Genomic DNA, 18,021 nt, shown 5'->3' with positions numbered 1-18,021 from the left:
TGATGCCTCTAGCTCAAAAAATAGCTCCCCTCCAGTGCCCCAGATACCCGCGGACCAATTCTCCGTTATACCCTATGGGAATCGGTCTCCATAGGGAAGAATGGAGTGCCCAGAAGACAGTTCCCTCCCTTGCCCTGCTTTCTGATGACCCTGGAGCAGGGGGAGGGTCTCCAAACTGGGGGATCCCCTGCCCCCACCTGGGGATTGGCAACCCTAACTAGAGCCCACTTGATTCGCGAGGAGATCGGGAGTGACTCCGGTCTGAGGGAAGAGAAAGTCAACACAGAAAAAAACGGTTTCCTAAAGACTGCCTGAAAGGGACCCACTGGAGGGAGCAAAAGTCGACGGTCAGAAGAAACTGGTTTAGGCACCATGCAGACCTCGTGCAAAGTTGCCTCCTCGAGCAAATCGAATGGGATGGGCGAAAAACAATAAAGAAACAATCGTTTCGAGGGGGAAAGGAAGTGACTGTGTTTCCTTGAGACGGCTTTTGCCAAGAGAGGCTATCCGGGTTCTCGATCGCTGGAGAGCATGGGATTAAGACCTACAAAATTACTTTGGATAATTCGATTTCTGGTTGGTTCTGCCACCCTGATCCTATTTCATTTGTTTATCGAATGTCGCCTCTTGTTGATTCGACCCGCAGGCTGCTATCACACACGCTAAACAATGCAGTTTCAATCCACTTTCAATGCACATTCCAACTGGATTTTACGGTGCGAACTGGCAAAATCCAGTTGGAAAATGCACTGAAAGTGGATTGAAACGGCATTATTTAGCGTGTGTGACCGCAGCTAGGCTCTGTGTCAACCGCCTTGAAGTCCCAGTGAGGAAGGCGGACTATGAAGTAAAGCCAATAAATAAAACAGATAAATAAATTCAGACCCGAATTTAAGGAGGAAAGGAAGCGGCATCGTTCTATGCAAAGCAGACTCCTTTGGGAGAGTTTCAAAATCTCTCTAGAAATGCAAAAAAAAAGAAAAGAAAAGCTTTCAGCTGGACCAGCCCTGCAGCTCCCCAGCAGCGGTCCATCTACTCCAGCAGCCTGTCTCTGGGTGTGTTCACACATGCTAGATAATGCACTTCCAATCCACTATCAATGCACTTTCCAACTGGATTTTGCCATTTCACAGAGTAAAATCCAGTTGCAAAGTGCTTTGAAAGTGGATTGAGAGCCCATCTTTTAGCATGTGTGAAAGCACCCTCTCTCTCTGACACGCAGAGGGACTAACCAGTCGCCTCCTGGCACCGCTGCTGGGAAGTTTGCTGCCTCCGCCCGAAGCAGTGTTCCCTCAAAGCTGAGTTAGCGTGAGCCAGCTCAGAGATTTTTAGCCTCCAGCTCACACCTTTTTGTCTTAGCTCAGGAAGGATAACCCCAAAGCACAATAATTGATGCAGCAGCTCACAACGTTAATGCCAGTCGCTCACAAAGTAGAATTTTTGCTCACAAGACTCTGCAGCTTAGAGGGAACATTGGTCCGAAGATGGAAGTTAAGTCACGTTCGAGACCATCAGCCGACCTAGCGGCGTTTACAGCGCAATCCTCTGTTGCCCTTTTCACGGGGAGCGTCTGTTACATTAACATTAAACAGGAGTCCGGTCAGGGGCACCTTCAACAGAACAAAATCCATCCCAGCACAAAAGGTTGCCGTGTCACACCGGGTCTGTTTCACCAGCTGCGGCTTAAGAACGTTTGTACTGGAATGAATTTCCGTCACAGTTTGAGTCCAGTCGGTGGCACCTTTAACGCCAGCAATGTTTAGTTCTGGGCACAAGCTCTGGCGTCCGCAGACACGCTTCTTCAGTAGTACGTTATGAAGTGTGCGTGCGCACGACAGCTTATACTCAGAATTAAACGTTGTTTATCCAGCACAGATTTAGGCTAATTTCACACACGTTGGATAATGCAGTTTCAATGCACTTTAGCAATTGTTTGCAAGTAGATTTTGCTGCTTCGCACGGGTAAATCCAGCTGCAAAGGACTGTTAAAGCACATTGGAAGTGCATTTATCCAACGTGTGTGAAATTAATCAACATCCAGGAAGTCTATTGAAATCGATGGTTTAATCAGTGGAATAACTCTGCATAGGATGGCACCCTCCGCTTTTTTTTCCTTCGACAATGCAGTCCTAAAGGAATTTGAGAAACAGACTGGAAGGGGAGATTGCTGAATTATAAATTATTAGAACACTGAGGACAATGGAACCCCCAGGGCTTAACAGAGATATAGGATTCTTATCTCACTACGCATGCTAATTCACTCAGCTCTGCTTATACACAGACTCAAACTTTGTGGGTCTTAAAGGTGACCCTTGATTCAAGCTTAGTCCTCACATCTCTTTGTTAACTCTTCTTTGTATGCTAATTTGCTGCTATCCACAGGTCTTACCAACTGCTCTCATCCAGTCTTAGCTATACTCATTGGTCAGTTATTTATTCATCTTGACTCTTAGCCTTTCCTGGCTACTACCTCTCCCCCAATCTATATGTAAGGCTTGAGGAAGTCTGCTTCAATGTATCTGAAGAAGTGTGCATGCGCATGAAAGCTTATACCCAAAATTAAACTTTGTTAGTCTTAGAGGAGTCACTGGACTCAAACTTTGTATTATTATTATTAGCATTATTATTAGCATTTGATGAATCGCCCTATGCCAGCTAATGCCAGGGATAGATCCAGGTGGGCAGCTGTTGTTTGGTCTGAAGCAACAGAACAAAGCAGGAGTCCAGTAGCACCTTTAAGACCAACAAAGTTTTATTCAGAATGAAAGCTTTCGTATACATGCACACTTCTTCAGACGAGGAATGAGGTACAGCGAGCAGAGCTGGTAGGCAGTGGTTTAGAATACATAATGGTACAAAGTTAAAATCCAATGGCAGAAAAGCAAAATTAACAAATTGAGCAAACCTTTGATCAGGGTAACATTAGCATGGGAAACCAATAAAACAGTAACATGTCAGATTGTGAGAATGTCTGTTAATTATTCTATTGCTTGTAAGCCTGGGCCATTTCTTTCTCATCGGTTTTTCCGGTCCAACTAATTTACCTTTTGACATGTAACATACATATAAACATCATTCTAGTTTGCCATTAGAAAAAAATACAACGACACAGAGTGGAAGATGGGTTTAGTACATGTAATGAGATAAACAGCCAATATCCTTTATTTGAGTATGCCAATACAGAAAACATTATTCCCATACACTCTTCTAAAAGAATACTGTGGATATATAGCTATACTTGGTGAAAGTGGGTTTAGCATATGTAATTAGATAAGAAACCAATATCCCTGTTCAGTCCTGGGGAAGTGTTTGTTCCAAGATTAATAATTTCCCTCTCCATTCTGTTCTTGAAGTTTTAGGGAGTTACACTGTTTTGAATCCATTGCAGTCGATGGCCCTAGAAGGGTGTAACTCTGTTTAGGATCGCACTGCTAAGCGATTAAGCTCAGCGGAACTTTCTACCACCAATTCCTTCGCTGTTTCCTTCCCACCTTCCAACATGTTCCCTTAGCTTCCTCGAGTTTGCATCGTTTGGGGATTGATCCTAAAGACACAGACAAGCGGATCCCGAAGGAAACTCAGTTATAGATTTCAGCAAGCTCGTTTAACCCCATGGGCAAAACCAAAGTTACCTCTCTCCTCGCCATGGAATTGCAAACCGGTTTCACCTCGCATCACTCCCTTTCCTTTACCGGAGCACTCCGGATCCAACGAAAAACAGTCGTTTATTCCTTGGAAAGAGCATGGATTGTTCCCCCCACCGAATCGCCAATATGCCACGCCGCTTGTTTTTCAAGCCCTCTGATGCTCCCTAGCACATCCAAAGGAATATGCCCATTCTTCAATTTGTGGTCAAGAAAGCTGTGGTTCGCTGCGCCCTCCCTCCCTCCTTCCTCCTCTACCACCACCACCCAATTTTGCTGAGAAAATAGAATGTCTCCCCTGAATCACACTATTTAAAAAAAAAAATGACTTTATTTATAGTCCGCCTTTCTCACTTCGACTTAAGGCGGATTGCACAGAGCGAGTCAAATCCAATCGACAGGATGGGGTTGTGCAATGAACAAGGGCTGTAGAACCAACCAGACGTCTACACGCAGAACAGAAAGACTACCAGGGCACATGAAATGACGCCAAGATTCCGTCGCAGTATCCTCGCTTCAGCCAGCTGTCCTCCACAGTCGTATTAGACCACAGTCCTTAGTAATGTATCCGGGTATCAGTGTTCCCCCTCAGCTGAGTTAGTGTGAGCTGCCTCACAGATTTTTAGCCTCCAGCTCACAGATTTTTGTCTTAGCTCAGGAAGGATAACCCCAAAGCACAATAATTGATGCAGCAGCTCACTGCTTTAATGCCAGCAGCTCGCAAAGTAGAATTTTTGCTCACAAGACTTTGCAGCTTAGAGGGAACATTGCCGGGTCCCTGAAGAAGCGCGCGCGCACCCGAAAGTTTCTACCTGGAACAAAACGTTGCTAGTCTTAAAGGTGGCGCTGGACTCGAACTTTGTCCAGGTAAAGGCGTGAGTCCTTCAGTGCAGAGGGACGCTATTGCCTGCCTAGAAGAGCAGTCTTGAAAAGCTGGGGGGAAGGAAGCTGGAAGGCGCAGCTCCCACCCAGGCCGGCGTTTCTGGCGCCCAAACCCAGGCTGGATGGTGCCGCGCAAAGAGGCATTCTGGGCGCGCTGAAAGGCAGCGGCTGGACCCTGGAGAGGTGCCGGCGGGGCTCAGCCAGCCTTCCCTCACCCGAGGACAATCTAGCCTGGGGGACACCACCAAGCAGGCCAGAGACTCTGGGCGCGCGCAGTGTGCGTTTCCACCAATGGAACCTCCTTTTTTCTCCTAATCCGGGCTCAAATTTCGGGAGAGAAGGTGACTGAGAGCAGGAGAAGGATCTCACGCGGCCGGAGGGATGGAGAGCTGCAGGGGACCGTCCAAAGCAGGTATACTCGGAAGTAAACACCGATTAAAAGCACAGGGGCTTAACCCCAGAGCCAGTCTGGTGTAGTGGTTAAGTGTGCAGACTCTTCTCTGGTAGAACCGGGTTTGATTCCCCTCTCCTCCACTTGCACCTGCTGGAGTGGCCTTGGGTCAGCCATAGCTCCGGTAGGAGTTGTCTTTGAAAGGGCCACTTCTGGGGGAGCTCTCTCAGTCCCACCCACCTCACAGGGTGTCTGTTGTGGGGGAAGAAAATAAAGGAGACTGTGAACCGCTCTGATTCAAAGAGAAAGACGAGGTATAAATCTGCTGTCTTTCTTCTTCATCTTCTGGCAGTGGCTAAGTGGTAGAGCATCTACTTGGTAAGCAGAAGGTCCCAGTTTCAGTCCCTGGCATCTCCAAGTAAAAAAAGGGGTCCAGGCAAGTAGGTGTGGAAAACCTCAGCTTGAGACCCTGGAGAGTCACTGCCAATCTGAGCAGACACTACTGACTTTGATGGGCCGAGGGTCTGATTCAGTATAAGGCAGCTTCATTTCATTATTTCTTCTTCCTCCTCCTCTTCCTCCTCTTCTTCCTCTTCCTCCTCTTCCTCTTCCTCTCCTCCTCCATGGTGTTTTTAAGGACTGCAGCGCCAGGCGGCTCCAGGGGGATTCCTCCCACCTCCCGGTTGCTTTAAACTCAAAGAATTTTGGGAGATCTGGATCGTGGGATGCGGGGAGGGGCGGGGTGTCTGTGAGTGGGGAGGAACTCACACTTTGCACATGCTCAGAGTCACTGGGGTCTTTGATAATTAGTCCGTGTTCCCTAGATGGCGGCTGGGGAGATATTGGATCCCAGTCTAATGAAGCAGAAGAACTAATGAGAAGTGTGCGGGTGGGAGGGAGAAAAAAGAGTTAACAGTAGCCCCAGTGTAAATTGCAAGGAGGCTTTTAATGGGGGTCTGAAGGTGCTTTGGAGGGTGGACTGTGTGGCATTACATCTATGCAGCTCAGGGCCGTAGCCAGGATTTTAAAAGTTGTGGTGGTGGGGGTGCTTTTTAAAAAGACAGGAGGCACCCTTTCCCATCCGCTGTGGGTGGCTTGCTGCTTCTCAGAAGCTTTCTGGGGGAGGGGCAAGAACTGGAGGCTCCGGAAGTGGCCATGTTGAGGCAGCCAACCCGAAAACTTTGGAGCCGAGAAGGGGCTGTACCTTGCGGGCAAGCAAAAGGGTTTCCTTCCCCTCTCTCCCCCCCTCCCCCTCTTTGCAGCCAGCAGCTCCATCCGCCCCCCCCCTCCCTGGCCCATTCCACGTGGTTTCCTCCCTCCTCTCTGCCTGCTGCTTTTTGCTGCTCCAGTGCCCTGTGCCCTGCTCAGCTCTCCAGGCTCCGGCTGCTGCCAATGACACTTTGCTGGCTCAGCCGTGGCAAAAAAGGAAAAAGCAGGCTGTGACCCTGGAGAGCCCCCTGGGAGTTGGAGGCCCTGCCTGGAAGTCACGGGGCAGTGCCCCCACAGACCCCACAGTGGCTACAGGCAGGATGGAGGTCCTCCCCTCCTCAAATCTTCAGAAATTTCCCAACTTGGAATTGGCAACCCATGATTGCCAGGTCTGCCATTCTGGTGGGAGGCCTCAACTGGCCACTCCTGCCACCACTCTGAGCAGTGGGGGAAGGGAAAAAAGGTACCATGTTGTCACCGCCAGGGAAAATCCACCAGTGCGGTTTTCTAGAAATTCTTGACATCACTTCTGGGTTTCTGGGAAGTGACATCACATTACATGTCATGCTATGCACCCATATGTCACTTTCCCCCAAGCTCCTACCAGTTGCTGGGCCTGGCAATCCTATCAGGCAACCATTGGGAGACATGAGGGATGGAGGGCCACCATTGGTGACAGCATGATGTCACTTCCAGGGAAACCCAGAAATGATATCACACCTCTCTAGGAAGCACTGGAAACTTTATGGTAAAATCATAGAGTTTTTGGTGATTCTTAGGCAGGACAGATATAATTTCTGGGTTTTCCCTAGAAGTATGGACGTTGTTATCCTGACGGCTGTTTTTGTTGTTAATATATATTTTCCACCGCAGCTTAGAATGGCAGGTGGAAACCAGAGCTGGATGCAGGGAATTCCTCCTCCCACACACACACACTGGAACCTTGACAGCCCTATTTCTTAGCCTGAAGATTATACCATCAAACTGGCAGGAATATTTCAGGGAAGAGGGACCCACTCTGCAATTAGCAGCCTCCCCCCATGCCCCATCAATCTTCCTATTTATTTGGTTGTGTGGGTTCCCCCCCCCATTATTGTTCTTTATTAGGGTTGCCAACTCCAGGCTGGGCAATTCCTGGGAATTTGGGGGCAGATCCTGCAAAGGGCAGAGTTTCCATAGAGTCCATCCTCCCAAACTGCCAAGTTCTCCTGGAGTCCGGGGAGCTGATCTCTGTACTAGTTTGGAGATCAGCTGTCATTCTGGGAGACGATCTCCAGGCCCCACCTGGAGGCTGGCAAGCCTATTTTGGATCCCCATTAGGGGAGCAAAATAAAACCAACTGCAGAAACATAGCCCTGGAAGATTTTCCTGGGCTTGGGGGTTGGTGAGGGGAGTATTCCCTGTTGCATTTAGCAAAGACACAGGAGTTGAGGCAGCCCTGAAGTGTTTCTAGCTAAACCAATAAGGCAACTGGATGTAGGATTTAAATACTTTCTCCCCCGCCTCCCATTTCTCCCAAGAAGATGGGATTTTTAGAAAAAAAAGTTTCATGCTGTAAAGCTATATTAATGCAATCCTTCTCTACTTGCTTTCTAATTAGCCTAATTGAATTCATAATGCTTAAAAGTGGGCACCCAAGACGTTTAGCTTGATGGGATGAAGGCTTTGAGCTCCGGGGATCCTATTAGCTGCGAGAGGAATGCAAATCCCAGGGAGGGCTGCGGCTTCTACAACAGCAACAGTTCTCACGTCAAGGACCCTGGTAAGCCGTCCCTCTCCACCCTCCCCCCATCCAGCTTCACAGTTAGAACATAGGCAGAGCCCTGCTGGACTAATCCACTGGGCCATCTAGTCCAGCATCCTTGTCTCACGTACGGTTGCAGCCCCCAGGTGGGCTTTGAACACATGAACCTGTCTTATACTGAATACTTTTCTCTCCCCTCAACTCCCCCCATTTGGTGTAGTGGTTAAGTGTGGAGAACCAGGAAATCTAACAGACATGTTCTGAACCTTGTTGGTCTTCTATGAATGTATTCTAAAGATTGGGTTCCAGTGATATATAAACCTTCAAACTGAAGAAAGACAGATGAAACGGCTTGTTATCTAGAACAGACGTCTTTGGAAGGGCTTCCTTTAGTTCTTTGAACTAAATACTGGACTATTGTTAATCCTTTGTGATTGGAAAGACTGTTTTTGAACCGTCTTCTGTGAATGTCGTTTTGCTACATGCTTTTGTTTATTTGAAGTTCTATGTGCAAGCTTTGTCAGAACACCACTGACCTCTACATTATGCTGTCTTGTTTAAAATTTATGCTACATAAGAACATAAGAGAAGCCATGTTAGATCAGGCCAATGGCCCATCCAGTCCAACATTCTGTATATATACACACACACTGTGGCTAATAGCCACTGATGGATCTCTGCTCTATATTTTTATCTAAACCCCTCTTGAAGCTGGCTATGCTTGTGGCCGCCACCACCTCCTGTGGCAGTGAATTCCATAGTTATTGGCAGAGAGTCTTTTAGGAAAACATAAGAACATAAGAAGAACTGTGCTGGATCAGACCAGATCTAGCATCCTGTCTCACACAATGGCCAACCAGTTCCTCTGGAGGGCCAACAATAGGGCAGAGAGGCCAAGGCCTTCCCCTGTTGTTGCTTCGTGGCTCTGGCATCCAGACGTTTGCTGCCTCTGAACGTGGAGGTTTTCCTCAGTCATGGTGGTTAACAGCCACTGATAGACTTATCCTCCATGAATCTATCTAATCCCTATATATGAGTCTTTCCTACCTATCCTACCCTTCTTCATTAAACTTAATGGCTACACAGATCAAATGTAATCCCATGATTTTTTAAAAAAATAGTGGACCAATGTGGTTACATGTCTGACCTTGTCAATATTCATATAATGCAACTTTGCGCAAGAAGTTCCCCCCCTCCCAGTCCCTATAATTATATTTCAGACCTGTTAACTCCCATCAACTCTTAAATTTGATGGGATCCTACTAATCACTTGTTTGGTGATTCCAATGGTACTTTCTCCTTTGACCCTTTAAACCAGGAAAACGCTGATCCTATATCTGCTGACGAATTTAATTAGCTCCTTTAAACCACCAGATGCTTTCAATAAGATTTTCAAGATGTTCTTGTCACATTTTAATTCAAAGGTTAAGAGCTTTAGACTTGTTTGGTGCGGTGCTTTTAGATAAGGCACTTTGCTTTAGGTCTACACAGAAATCTCTCTGTGACTAAAAGTCTATAGAAATTTCCATCCTAAGTAGACTTATATGCTTTTTAAGTCTTATTGACATCAATGGATTTAGAAGGCTATGATTCCGTTGAGGATCAGACTGCGACTTGTTTTCCCCAAACCAGAATGAACATTGTTCCTCGCCAAGAAGAGAGTTTTTTTTGATATTTCTTAAATGGAGGAAAGAAATCGTAAGGGTTGTTAGATTTGGGAAAAAAGTAAAAATTGAATTTAGGCTCTGATCTGATCTGTCTATGTGTTCATATTTGGTGGCCGCAGACAAACATTGAGGGAAGCATTGTTTTTATTTGCCAGATGATTAGGCATGGACTTTTCTTGGGATGTAATAGCTGTAAGACCAGGGTGTTTTTATTAGCAGGAACTCATTTACATATTAGGCCACACACCCCCTGATGTGCCCAATCCTCCTGGAGCTTACAGTAGGCCCTGTAAGCTCTTGGAGGATTGGCCACATATGCAAAGGAGTTCCTGCAACAAACCACCCCCTCCTCGTGTAAGATTGTTAAAAAACGATGTTAAACAGAGAATGCTATGGTATGAAATTTTAGCATAGATGCTAAAATAACAACAGCAGGGGAGTGGGGGATTATGGGTTATACCCAGGCCTCAGATTCTGCAGGAGCTCACAGGAGCACAGCTCCTGAACCTTTCTGAGGGTTCCCCCTCCTCCCCACCTATCATGCATGTTTCTACTGCTTAGGAATCCATAGCAACTTACATAAAATTACAAATTTGTTGAAACAGATTAGACATCTGGACTGGTCTTTTCCAACAAGCTGCTTTCCCAGGCTGTGAGCCAAGAGCCCTTTGTTTTTTTTATTTTTATTTATTTATTTAAGATTTATACCCCGCCCTTCCCACAAGTGGCTCAGGGCGGCTTCCAATAGTAGATCCATCAAAATTACACATATAAAGGGATCCATATTTAAAACAGATAAAACAGATAAAACAGATAAAACCCTAGTTATTAATACACATAAATATTTCAGCTATATATAAAAGGAATATAAAAGGAATTTTGTGCCTCATGCCTGCCTAGGGCTTTTTTTGTAGCAGGAACTCCTTTGCATATTAGACCACCTCCCCCTCCCCATGTAGCCAATCCTCCTGGAGCTTACAGTAGGCCCTGTATTAAGAGCTCTCTAAGCTCTTGGAGGATTGGCTACATCAGGAGGGCGTGGCCAAATATGTAAAGGAGTTCCTGGTACAAAAAAAGCTCTGGGCCTGCTTTATGCAGGCTAAGTACATTAAAGAAGAATACAGGTTCCGCCCAGGTCGAAGTCAGCTCTGCTAGGCTGCGGCCAGCAGGGTCTTGTCATGTCCTCGCATTCCAGAAAAATCATTATATAGAGATTTTGGAAACCTTTTTGTTATAGCTTTTGGAATAATTTGAGAAACGATCTGTTTTTGCCATCACTGATGTAATCTGATGCAGACACTGCTGCTTTGTATAGTCAAATACAAAATAGAAAGTAAACAATTTTTTTTTGTTAAAATGTTTGAAAACTTTGGTTAAACACAGGAAAGGGCTGCTATGTGTTAAGCAAAGCTTCCAAGCAGTTCAGCAAACGCATATTTTTGCCCTATATTTACCTCAGAGATTTGGGAAATTCCTAGGTTAGAACATTGTGGGCAGCTATGACATCACTTCCATGTTTTTGTTGGATATGATGTTGCAACACTGGCTTTTCCTGGGTCCTGTCCCCCCAAATCTCCCACTGGTTGCAGGTCCCAGACTGGTAACCTTATCTGGGTCACAACCAGCATTCCCTCTAAGCTGAGTTAATGTGAGCTAGCTCACAGTTTTTTAGCCTCTGGCTCACATGTTTTTGTCTTGGCTCGGGAAAAATGGCCCCAGAGCTAACTAATTTATGCAGTAGCTCACAAGTTTAATGCCAGTAGCTCATGAAGCAAAATCTTTGCTCCCAAGACTCCACAGCATAGAGGGAACATTGGCTCACAACCCATAGTTTGAGAGCCTCTATGTTCGAGCAATCTCACACTCTAGAGTGAATCTCTTGATACATAAAAACAGTATCAGAGGATCAAAACTCCATGTTAATAGCATGACAGCAGTTATTAAATGTCAGCCATGCAAATGAGTTTTCCTGATAAAATTTATGATAAACTTGGATTCAGAAAGAGGGTGTCCTGTCTATTTAAGAGAGACTATATGCTTGGTGATGTCATTTACTTCCCTACCATTAAAACTTCAGCTGCCTATTTCTATACAGAAAGTCTCTCTTAAAGGTGCAGGGTGTTATTTTTTCCAGGCCCATTGGCATACCTAGGCAGGGAAGAAAACAAAAAACCCAAGGGACCCCTTTGGCCATAAAAGTTTTTGGAGAGCTGATGTTTTCCCTCCTGAGTTTGTGTTCACTCCATTTGAAAGTTCTGCAATAATTTCATTTGCATGGGAAAATATTGCCTGAAGTTGTCATGACGGGAAGGAGAAGCTTTGTAAAGGACTTTTAAGGATTAGCTGATACTTGGAAACGCTTCTGGGCACTTAAGAGATTAGCAGCTCCTGCTTCGTTAATAAAATGGATAATTATAGTAAGGTGCCACTTAAGAGAATAAATCTCCTTGGCTGGGTGCTGTAGTATAAACAAAGCAGGCTGGTGCTTTCAAATGCCTCCACAAGAGTGGGGTTGCTCTTCACAGTAAGTAGAGTTGGGTGCTGCTTTTGATGGCTGAAAAGGAGAAAAGTGAGGTTCTGTGAAGAGAAGAAGATGATGATGATGATATTGGATTTATATCCTGCCCTCCACTCTGAATCTCAGAGTCTCAAAGCGGCTCACAACCTCCTTTATCTTCCTCCCCCACAACAGACACCCTGTGAGGTGGGTGGGGCTGAGAGGACTCTCACAGCAGCTGCCTTTTCAAGGACAACCTCTGCCAGAGCTATGGCTGACCCAAGGCCATTCCGGCAGGTGCAAGTGGAGGAGTGGGGAATCAAACCCAGTTCTCCCAGGTAAGAGTCCTCACACTTAACCACTACACCAAACAGCTTTGCCAGGGTGGGCTCTGATGGATATTTGTACCTCTGCCAGGGATGACCTGTGGTCATCTTAAGTCCTGGAGTCCTTTCCCCTTCTGTACTTCCTTACCTGTCCAAAGCTTCGCAGCCAATCTTAACCATTTTCCTAATCATCCAGATTCCAGGCCATGCAATGTTAGTCTTGAAAAATACCTCTGCTGGCATCTCAGCCTATGACCTTGAGTTCCACTAGCTTCAGTCCTTTCCAGAGACTTCTGCTTCCCGTAAATAGCTCTGGCCTTCATGCCTGGAGTTCCTCCAAGAAGAGCCCCATGGTGCCGCTTGTCTCCCTTCAAATCCCTCCTCAAACCTACCTCTTTAGTTAAAGACTTTGGCTTAACCACTTAATCTTTTATCCCCAACTGCTATGGAGATGACGGATGCTTAATTCCAGATGCTCACAGTCCTCTTGTGCCTTGCCTGTCCTTCATTTTGGAATCTTCCTTCCCAGTAGGACTACCAGTCTACAAGTGGGTCCTACAGAAATCCCAGAATTACAACTGTTCTCCATACAGAGATCAGTTTTCCTGAAGAAAATGGCTACTCTGGAAGGCGGTCTCCAGGTCTTGTAAGCTCTTGGAGGATTGGCTACATCAGGGTGTGTGGCCTAATATACAAAGGAGCTCCTGCTAGAATTCCACCCCTGCCGCTCTGAAATCCCTCCCCTCCTCAAATCCCGACTCCCTAGGTTCCATCCCTCAAATCTCCTGAAATATCCCACCCTGTGGTTGGAACCTTATGTCTTAGTCACTCTTGTAATGTGAACAAATTTGGTTTTGTACCTACGTAGGTTGAGGCTCTGAGTTTCACCATTTATTGGGGACACTACAGCCCTGTTCAAAAGTCACAGTGAACCCATGTAGTACATCTGTTTGTGAGAAGGAACCAATGTTCATTCACTTTACAAATGAAAATATCAAACTGGATAAATGTGGGGGGTTAGGGTTGCCAATCCCTAGGTGAAGGCAGGGGATCCCCTGGTTTGGAAGCCCTCCCCCTGCTTCAGGGGTGGGGGGGGGAGGAAATGTCTGCTGGGCACTCCATTATTCCCTGTGGAGACCAATTCCCATAGGATATAATGGAGAATTGATACATGGGTACCTGGGGCTCTAGGGGGGCTATTTTTTAAAGGCTCCACCCCCATCTCCTGGCTCCACCCCAAAGTTTCCAGATATTACTTGAATTGGATTTGGCAACCCTAGCGGGGGTTGTATCACATGTTCAGCTATACATATGTTGACTGTAACAGGAAAATTACTCAACAAGCATACAAAGAACCATCAAATGTACACTGTACATGGACTGTGAATTTGTGAACACGACTATAATTTGTGAACACGACTCCTATTTACATGTGGTACATAGTTAATCTCTAATATAAAAATGTGATATTATGTGCATCTGATGAAACCTGCACTGATTCATGGAACCTTGTTAGTCTTAAAATATCACTGAATGTTTTTATTCTGCCACTACGGATTGACAACAGTTTAGCAGAGTGGAAAAGCTGCAGTACTGCAGTCGGAGCCCTCTGCTCACGACCTGAGTTTGATCCCTGGTGGAAGCTGAGTTTTCAGGTAGCTGGCCAGAGGTTGACTCAGCCTTCCATCCTTCCGAGGTCGGTAAAATGAGTACCCAGCTTGCTGGGGTGGGGGGGGGGAAGTGTAGATGACTGGGGAGGGCAATGGCAAACCACCCCGTAAAAAGTTTGCTGTGAAAATGTGACATCATCCCGGAGTCAAAAATGACTGGTGCTTGCACTACCTTTATCTTTTTTTTTTTTTTTAACCCATCTGGAATTATCCTTTGTAGAAGAACAGAAGAAGAGCCCTGCTGGATCTGAGCAGTGGTCCGTCTAGTCCAGCATCCAGTCTCTATGGTAGCAGCAGCTGCTGACACAATGTTATTTAAATCTGCCCAGCCACTTGGATCTCCAGTGATCTATCAGAAGCCCTACTGGGCAAAAGCCCTACCTGGCCCCACCCACTTTTTAAAAACTCTTGGTGGGTACCAGGAATGATGTTGGTAGGCACGGTGGTGCCCACAGGGAGCTCTGTATAAGAGAAACATTGCTAAAAAATCTGTAGTATATTTCACAAACAAACAAAAAGTTAGGATTTGTAGAATCTTTCGGGCTCAAGTGCCGTGTTCTACTGGAGAAAGTTTTTCTTCCAGACGTTTCGTTCTCGGCTGCGGAGAACATCCTCAGTGGCGTTGCAGCCGGAGCAGGCGCTCTGACCTTGCTCCGGCTGCAACGCCACTGAGGATGTTCTCCGGAGCCGAGAACGAAACGTCTGGAAGAAAAACTTTCTCCAGTAGAACACGGCACTTGAGCCCGAAAGATTCTACAAAGCCTAATGATGTTACCAGCCGTGAAAACCTGAAATCTTTGAAAACAAAAAGTTCCCAGAGCAGATGCTAAGAAAAGCAGTTTAATAAGAAACAGCTACAGTTTCCCCCTTCCCTGGTACATTTGAATAGCAGCAGCATTCAACTCGTGGGCATGGACTGGCTTTCAACTGAAAACACGTCATATTTGTAAGTAGCACAGCAATTTGTGAAAAGGAGTCACAGACCTGTAGTTCAGACTGAGGCTATTCCCACTAGACACCTCCTCTTCCCTCCGTCTAGTCATTGGTAAAGTGTATTTATTTTTAATGGAGGATATATATTTCCAGCAAGAAGTACCAATTATCATATTGGGTAGAAGTCATGGTGCTACTGTTCTAGATTATGATTTCAGCCTTCCCTTCCAGCCTCCATTGTGTACTGACCCAGAGCCTCAATTTGCCTTGGGTTATACAAGGACGTTTAACGCTTTAATCTCCATTGCATTTTACTAATCAGAACTGGGCTCCATTCTTGTATTATTGGGATTTTAAAGGGAAAGAAAGATGTATTAAAAAAAACTGCTCTAGCTCCTAATTTCTCAAGAGCAGCATTACAGTGGCTGCCAGTTGTCCTGGAAAGGAAATAAAATCTACCCTGGATAATTTTTTTTTTCTGTGAGAAATTATTATTGTAAAGGCAGGGAAAAAGGACCAGGAAAATAAGTGGCCACCTGAAACCCTGTGGAAGTTACAGATTTGTGAAATGTATGAAAAGTATCTGGAATTTCACCTGAAAGCAGGATGCTGACTGGCGTGGGTCAAATGGACCTTACCCCTCTAGTCTTTGCCTATCTATCCTGGCTTCTAGTTTGTTTCTGGTCCCAATTCAAGGTGCTGGTGCTGACTTTTAAAGTCCTATATAGCTTGGGGCCAGCATACCTGAACGACCACCATCTTCTCAGCTTTGGTGGGTAGCAACCTGAAATAGTACCTTTTCTATTGTGGCACCACAACTATGGAACTCTCCCCCTGGGGATTTTCATCTTTCTTTCATTGTTTTCTGCCAGCAGATGAAGATTTTGTTTTGTCTGGCATCCCCAGTGATTTTTCCTCCCTACTCTATTTTTTGGAGCCACGTGCTGCAGAGTGGTAAAGCTGCAGTACTAGCTTTGCCCACAAACTGAGTTCGATCCCGGCGAAAGCTGGGTTCAGGTAGCCGGCTCAAGGTTGACTCAGCCTTCCATCCTTCCGAGGTCAGTAAAATGAGTACCCAGCTTGCTGGGGGGAACGTGTAGATGACTGGGGAAGGCAATGGCAAAACACCTCATAAAAAGCCTGCCATGAAAACATTATGATGCAATGTCACTTGCAGTCTACCTTTACCTTTTTACTCTATATTTTAATTACTGTTTTTCTCTGCTTTTTTAACTTTCAGATTTAACTGTTTTTGTTATGAATTTTCACAATGTTTTGTTCTAACTGGTACCAAATTTAGTATCTCTGATGGGGCAGAAAGGTGGGGTACACATTTTGCAAATAAATACATTTGCAATCCTGTGTTTTTTTGTGAAGCAATTGCCAACATTTCAGTGGTCTGAAAATATCTGGCTCCCCCCCTCCCCCCATTCCATCCTTTCCTCTCAAAAACTCTACCAAATCCATGGGAATTGTAAGATCGGGAGTTGATCTTTTATATCACAACACTGACACCTTTACTCTATTACAACACAGCTCACTGGAGGGAGAATGAAATCCCTTTTTTATTACTGCCTAGCAAAGTCCGTATAAAGAAATGGTCCCAAATTGTTTGTGTGTCACTCAACTAAGAAATCTCTGCTCTACAATCCCTAATAAGAAATGTGACGGTGACCTTTATTTTCAAAACTCAGGAAGACGAACCCATTTAAACCACTGAAACAGCTTCCGCATAAGAACGAAAGAGAAGCCATGTTGGATCAGGCCAACGGCCCACCTAGTCCAACACTCTGTCACACTGTGCCCAAAAACCAGGATCCATTGTTTGTAACTGTGAGGAGATGAATCTTTTCTTAGCATTTGGGGAGGACCAGTTCACACAAGTCCAGCCACTGTCTTGGCTGCATTTTTAGCATCCTACTTCCCTCACCAACATTGTGCAATAAATACACTTCTTTAAAAAAATTATTTGAGGGAAAAATCCTCATAGAGGGGTAGCAAGTGAGTAGCCCCCACGCCTAGGGGGCCATTTGTACACAGATTTGAGAGAAGTCTCTGTTACATCACAGAACATTTCTCCTCAGCCGCTTGCTTCATTTCCGTAAAAGTCGTTTGGGCCTTTTCTTTGAGGGTGTCTAAGTCCATGTTCTGAAGGTTCTGGAGCTGCCCCAGGATAGAATCCTTGTCTTCTTCTTCTACTTGATCTTCATCCACCATTTTCTGAAGGTCTTCTGGCAAGTCAACGTCATCGCCGGCCAACTGGATTTGAGTCTCATCCAGTTCGCTCTGAGAGGTGGAGGAGGGGGAAGGAAGGAGCAAGGAGACAGAGGGAGGAGGAGAAAAGAACAACACATTACAATGGTGTGTCTGCTTGAGCCACAGTCTGCACCAAGAGATGGGAATTCTGTGACTGGCATAAATTATGCAGATTTGCCTGTTAGCTCTTATTTTGCACAAATCAGCACAGAGCTGGTGAGTCATTGCAGATTTAACATCACCAGAATTGTGCTCTGGATGTGATTAGCTCAATATGGAAAGGAACTGTGCTATTAAATAGTGCCATCCTCTCAAACATGATGTTCCTAAAAAAGATGCTCAGAATCCTATTCAGTTCTCTTCTGTGGGGGAAAATGCTCTCAGGATGGCACCATTAGAGGCATGATGTGTTTTGCTTTCTTTTATTTTAAAATGCAGTCAAGGAGACAACACACTGACCCATAGGTAGGCAACTATTTCCACCATGTGTGAAGCAGGGAAGGAGGAAGAAATAGGCAGGCTTGCAAGCTCTTCTCCACCACAAAGGTTGCCCAGAGACCTAGAGCAGGGAAAGGGGGTGCAAGAGTGAAGGGAGCCACTGGAAGGAGGGACACAATTAAAGAGGGCAGTGCAGGGTTCCCCCTTAGTTTCATAGCTCTAGTAGGAGCTGTATTTATTAACCTTGGTGTCAAGGCAAAGAGTGATGCATAATGATTCAGACAGTGGTCAGTGATTTATATGATACTTGTGTATTTCCTTCTCCCACTGGTGCCGATAAATAATTCCCTAACCTTTCACTAAA

At 45.6% G+C, this 18,021-nt stretch overlaps 1 protein-coding gene across 1 annotated transcript in view; it reads right to left on the bottom strand.

Annotated features, from left to right (window-relative positions):
* Positions 1 to 16,896: 16,896 nt before the first annotated feature.
* CPLX4 (complexin 4) overlaps positions 16,897 to 18,021 on the bottom strand; it is a 33,760-nt gene continuing 32,635 nt past the window's right edge. Inside the window, exon 3 of the mRNA XM_060236453.1 lies at positions 16,897 to 17,249. Within this exon, the coding sequence (XP_060092436.1) occupies positions 17,022 to 17,249 (228 nt within the window). The 3' untranslated portion in view covers positions 16,897 to 17,021. The remainder of the gene's footprint in view (positions 17,250 to 18,021) is intronic.

The sequence above is a fragment of the Heteronotia binoei genome, chromosome 4, assembly GCF_032191835.1.
Source record: "Heteronotia binoei isolate CCM8104 ecotype False Entrance Well chromosome 4, APGP_CSIRO_Hbin_v1, whole genome shotgun sequence".
In the NCBI taxonomy this organism is placed as follows: Eukaryota; Metazoa; Chordata; class Lepidosauria; order Squamata; family Gekkonidae; genus Heteronotia; species Heteronotia binoei.
Note: the sequence above shows the minus strand (reverse complement) of the source record. Positions and strands in the feature narration are given on the sequence as shown.